Raw genomic sequence first — 5,726 nt, 5'->3', positions numbered from 1 at the left:
TTTCAGTATCTCGCCATATTCACAGCAGAGAACTTCTTCCTAATATCTAATTTAAATTTTCCACCTTTCATTTTGTACCCATTCCCCCTGTCCTGTCACTGCTCTTCCTGACGAAGAGTCCCTCTCTGGCTTCCCTGTAAGGCCCCTTCAGATACTGGAAGGTGCTGCGAGGTCTCCACTCACCCTTCTCTTCTCCGGGCTGAACAGCCCCACCTGCACCCATCGGGCCTCCCCGCTGACTAACAGGACACGGCTCTCTGTGCCCCGGCTCCGAGGCGAGAGCAGCGCCCTGCGAGGGCCGGGACCGATTTGTCTCCGGGGCCGGGGCACGGCCGCCGCCAGCAGAGGGCAGGGCCGGCCCCGCTGCTCCCGGCCCCGCCGCAGCCACATCCGCCGCCGCCGGGAAGGGGCCGGCGCCGGGGCCGCTGTGGGCGCCGCGCTCCCGCCGCTCGCTGTCGGGCCCGCGGGCCCCGCGCCGGGCTCAGGATGCCGCTGGGGCTGAAGCCCACCTGCAGCGTGTGCCGCAGCACGTCCTCCTCCATGTGGAAGAAGGGCGGGCAGGGCGAGATCCTGTGCAACAACTGCACGGCCCGCTCGGCACCGCCTCCCCCCGCCGCCTTCGCCACCACCTCGGCCGCCGCCCAGCACAGCAACGGCGGCGGCGGCAGCGGCGGCGGCGGGAAGCAGGTGAGGAGGCCGAGGGTGAGGAGGCCGAGGGTGAGGCTGAGGGAGCCGCCGGGGCCGGGCGGGGCTGGGCGGGGCCGGGGTGCTCGGGCCGTCCCCCGTGTGTTCATCCCGCCGTTCCCCACAGAGCAAGCAGGAGATCCACCGCCGCTCCGCGCGGCTCAGGAACACCAAGTACAAGTCTGCGCCCGCCGCGGAGAAGAAGGTTTCCACGAAGGGCAAGGGCAGGCGGCACATCTTCAAGCTAAAAAACGTAAGGCGGCGCGGGGCCGCGGGTGGGCCGGGAGCCTGTGCCGGGCTGGGGCGGACACGGGGCCCGCGGGAGGAGTGGGAAGAGAAACCGGTCATGGGAGTTCAGCACTCGCTTCTCCACATAAAATCCTGGGGATGAAGACGTTAGCTGTGTTGTTTTGAACTTTAAACTAGAAATGTGTGCTAGTTTTCTTAGAAGATAATGTATCTGCACGTTGTCTAAAAGGGTAAAACAATTTCTGGAACTTCATGGTTGATTTGCTTTAATGCTCTTGATTTTTTATTTCTGTGTTCTTTTCTTAGCCCATCAAGGCTCCTGAATCCGTATCCACTATAATTACAGCAGAATCAATCTTTTATAAGGTATGGTTTATGCAAATCTACTTGCAAAAATTATTACCCTGTTTCTGTTTCCAATTTCAAGAACTATCATGTACAGTGAAAGCACTAGGGATATAGTCACAGAAACTGTTCTTCCTTGCCTAATGGTTGTGTAGGACTTTGGTTTGCCGTAATTATTGCCGTTAAGTCTTGCAAGGGAGTTTACCTAAGTAGTTTAAATAGTTATCATTATCCCAGTTGTTCTCTTCCAAGAGAAAATGCATCCTTTTTTTTTTTTTTAATTATTGCAGTCAGCATTTTTAAACTTAACCTGCACCGTGCAGAGATCAAGCAAAAGTGACTGGAGATGAGTATTTCGATTTGTGTGCTGTTTCCTGCCTTAGGCGCAGAACATATTGCCCGTAGAGGGGGTGGGTTGCAGTGCCTCAACGTCTCCGCTGGCTCCCGTTTCAGAACTGGTGCGAGCAGGCTCAGACACCGTGGGAACAAGATCTGTTGTATTTGCAGTGAAGCAGGAGGGAACCTTCTCACATTCATGCTTGACAGCAGCTTTACCAGCATGCTAAGGTGTTAGTGTTTTAAAGTTCTGAAATTCGCTTTGTTTCCCAGCAGTATAAGCAAACAAAATGTTTTTTTCTCCCTCTTCCCCCCAAAAAAATGTCAGGATAGGTAGGGGGAGACTGCACAGCCAGTGGTAGGCTGAGATTCCATATACTCTCCAGGGACCTGATGCTTTGTGTCTGACATCCTAGATGAATCTCTTGTTTGCTGTTGACCAGTTCGGAAAGAATTACTGTCTTGTGTGTATGTTTTTTATCAAAAATTCCTAGGAATTATGTCAAAACTTCTGTTAAACCTCCTTATGCAAAATGCTGCTACTTTGATACTTTGCAGTGTTGTTGTGAACAGGATTGTTCGGGGCTTTTTGTGTTCTTTTTCTCTTTTTTAAAAACAAACACCTTTCTTTTTTACGCCACCATTCTTTTGCATGTGGCTGAATTGCAGCTGCCTTTCAAGACTGGTATAATTTAGGGTACTGATACTTAAGACACGAATCAATGTGAAGTGAAGCTGACAAAATCAGGTTGTTTGATTTCAGTGTCATTTGTATGTCTTCTAGGGTGTATACTATCAAATTGGAGATGTTGTTTCGGTGGTTGATGAGCAGGATGGAAGAACATACTACGCTCAGATCCGTGGGTTTATTCAGGACCAATACTGTGAAAAGAGTGCTGCGCTAACCTGGCTCATTCCTACACAAGCCAGCCCCAAAGACTGTTTTGACCCAGCATCCTATATCATAGGTAATCTGTAGGCCTTCACTTTGTACAACTACTTATATGTGCCTACACTAATGCAGAGTTGTATTTTTTAAATGAACATTTTAGCTTGTCAAGGTGTTTTATGCAAGTTCCACATTTTAGACCCTAATTCTGTAAACATCTCATTTACTGTAATAACACTTTTTATTTATCTTATGTATATAATATGATTACTACTATTGCAGTGTGTGATTATCTTGTACTGTGATTATCTGAGTGTTTGTGGGGACAATTACAGATGTGTGGCTTTAAAGATCAAATTACTGCCCTATAGATAGGTTTAAACCATAGTAACTTTGATTCTGATATACTAGTCCAAGTTATTTCTTTTAAAGTGACCTGAATTACCTGATCTTTGTCCTGGGTATTCAAAATACATAGCATGCAAGCACTGGCATAGAGACTGTTCTGCTACTGATGATAAAATTAGTAAGTCCTTCTGACAGGCAGGACACAAATAGGATATATTTAAAATATATTAACTACAGTACTTCACTCAAATACCAGAGTGCTTCAAATGGGGTGGGGGGAAAGATCAGCCCAGCAAAATTGAAGGTAGAGGTTTCTTGCCTTATACATGATGCTACCTTCCTAGGAAAGCCATTGATTGCAAAGATAAATTCTCTAAGGGAATGTTGGCTGTTGTGGCAAATTTTTAGGCAACTTACTTAATTTTGTGCCTTTAAGTTTTGTCTTTGAAGATTTATTTTTTTTCCTAGGACCAGAAGAAGATCTCCCAAGGAAGATGGAGTATTTAGAATTTGTTTGTCATGCACCTTCGGAATATTTCAAATCTCGATCATCTCCCTTCCCAACCGTTCCTACAAGGCCAGAGAAGGGCTATATATGGACTCATGTGGGACCTACTCCTGCAATCTCCATTAAAGAAACTGTAGCCAATAATTTATAATTTTTTTAAGGAATACTTTGGACTAGTTATTTTGGGTGTATCCTCCAGTTTGTAAACCCCATACAAGAAGTTTTAAAAATTATAAAATGTGCCGGTTTACTTTACAGATTGTGGTATTTATTTATTTTAGATACATCAGATCTTTGAAGTGGAAGTTTTCATTCCAGTTGATGCATCATTTCCGTGCTCTGATCTTCTGACATTATTGTTCATCTTGGGACAAAACCATAAGTTTCATGTCATCTTTGACTTCTGAAAGTTGCCTTTAGTGTTCATTCTTAGTTTTTAAGTTATTTTCCAGAAGAGGAGCTTAAAAGACATAATCATTCAGCACTTTATATAACTGTTTAATTTAGTTAACTGGGACTGCCATTTTTATTTCCTTGTTAAATAATTTAAGACTAACTTTACCTAAACAGTAAAATGACCAGTGGTGTAATTAACAGTTTTCTGTTACTTGGAGAGGAGTGATCTACCTGGATTTCTCCAGACTAAAACCTCATCCGCAAGGAGGGACTCTTAACAGTCACCTTTTAAGGGAATTTTGTTCATCTGAATCTGAAATGTGGGCCTATGTGTGTAGCTTTATGTTAAACTTTACTTATATAAGGGCATAAATTTCCTGGACAATTGGATGCAAATTTAAAAATTAATGTTATTTATCATCCTGACATCCTCATGCAGAAGTGTATCTGCATTCCCTGAGCAAGCCAACACTGACACATGATTTGAGTTTCACATTGTTAATGTGTGTTAGCTTGGTCTCTTAAAATTGATTTAAAATTGTTTTTTCAGTCTTCGCAATTAATGATGGTAAGAAAAAAAATGGTCAAGCAATTCATATGAAAAAAAGTTTGGTAAGGGAAATAAAAACTAATTTTATGTATTAACATAACAAGGAAAATGTTTAAATAGCAGAACAGGAGAAATGCTACGTACTAAAATACCAGTAAAGTTTCCTGCCCTAAACCTTTTACAAGCCAGTCAGCTCCAAACACTATGAGATGTGCTTGTATGGCCTGAATTCCAAGGGCTTAGGGATTCCTGCTGCCTGTGAAGGATAAGAGCTGTAAGCAGCCTTAAATTTAAATGGATCTTTTCCAGTTTTTTTTTTCTTTGTGTGAACATATGTGACCATAGCACCCAGAAGCCCCAAATCACCTTTAAGGTACCATATGAAAGCATAAAAAAGTTGCACTAGGCTTATGTTCTAACTTTATGAAAGGTTTTGATTTAAGGTGTAACATATTTGAAAGTCTCAGGTATTGACAACTTTCAATACAGTGGGACCTGTGAGGGCAGGAACCAGATCTGTTTGTTTCAGCCTGCAGCCTCTGTTCTGCCCTCTTCAAATACAAGGAAGAACAATCAGCCTTAAGGGAGTAGATGCTAAAGTTAAGGGATACTGTCAATAATTCAAAATGCTCAGAAATTAGCAGTAGATTGCTAATACAGAGTTAAATCTTAATCCTCAGTTGCTTACAAAGATGAGATGTGTGCCCATGTTGTGTGTTGCAGTAATTAATCCCAAGGTGACCTCACTTCTCTTCATTCTCTCCTTTCAATTCCTCTGGATTTTTTTTTCTGATTTCTTTATTAACCATTACAAGAAAATAAAAATAACAAGTGTTATGTTTACAGTAACCAGCGTGACTCCCTTGACTCAAGTGTTTTCCTTCCTTTCTCTGCAGTCCACATGTTTTTCACTGGGGAACACAGTAGAGTCCCTGTGCTGCCTCGGCATAATCCATGGACCTCTCCTCTTCTGTGGGCTGTTTCACCTTATCTGAATTATCAGGGTTGGAAAAGACCTTTATGGTCATTGAGTCCAATGAAGCTTAGCTGCTTTCCTTGTCAAATCCTCATAGGAATAAGAAGGAAAACAATGCTTACACTGTTTGCTTTTTTGAGTTCCTACAAGTTACACCAAATGAAAAGTACTTGCCTTATTTGTCAATAAATTGCCTTATTTGCCTTATTTGTCAATAAATTGTAATATAAAAGGGACAATTAATTTTTCATCAGAGTACACCTTTTTAACATTTTGTGATGCTGGTGATTCAAGTATTATACTTCCAGCTACAGTCTAAACAGACAAAAAATACCTTTTTCAGAGAGCTATCGAACAACTTCCCTTAGTAAACACTTAAGTATTTTTATTTTAGTTTTTATTATACTGGGAAATACTAAAAATAATTCAAATGAGCAAGAATTCC

The 5,726-nt window shown here is 42.8% G+C and overlaps 1 protein-coding gene across 1 annotated transcript; it reads left to right on the top strand.

The window, feature by feature from the left end:
* The first annotated feature begins 404 nt into the window (after positions 1–404).
* Positions 405–5,488, top strand: GATAD1 (GATA zinc finger domain containing 1). The gene is made up of 5 exons (XM_032112409.1): positions 405–687; positions 812–937; positions 1,240–1,299; positions 2,399–2,582; positions 3,320–5,488. The coding sequence occupies exons 1-5, from the start codon at positions 487–489 to the stop codon at positions 3,508–3,510; spliced, it is 762 nt and encodes a 253-aa protein (XP_031968300.1). The 5' UTR covers positions 405–486; the 3' UTR covers positions 3,511–5,488.
* The last annotated feature ends 238 nt before the right edge of the window (positions 5,489–5,726 follow it).

The sequence above is a fragment of the Corvus moneduloides genome, chromosome 1, assembly GCF_009650955.1.
Source record: "Corvus moneduloides isolate bCorMon1 chromosome 1, bCorMon1.pri, whole genome shotgun sequence".
NCBI classification, from domain to species: domain Eukaryota; kingdom Metazoa; phylum Chordata; class Aves; order Passeriformes; family Corvidae; genus Corvus; species Corvus moneduloides.
This window is presented reverse-complemented; position numbering and strand designations above follow the sequence as displayed.

Bases quoted from the DNA above. Each gene is read 5' to 3' on its own strand.
- GATAD1 (XM_032112409.1), top strand. From the start codon at position 487: ATGCCGCTGGGGCTGAAGCCCACCTGCAGCGTGTGCCGCAGCACGTCC. The intron at 938-1,239 runs GTAAGGCGGCGC...TTCTTTTCTTAG, and splicing joins ACATCTTCAAGCTAAAAAAC to CCCATCAAGGCTCCTGAATC. The intron at 1,300-2,398 runs GTATGGTTTATG...TATGTCTTCTAG, and splicing joins CAGAATCAATCTTTTATAAG to GGTGTATACTATCAAATTGG.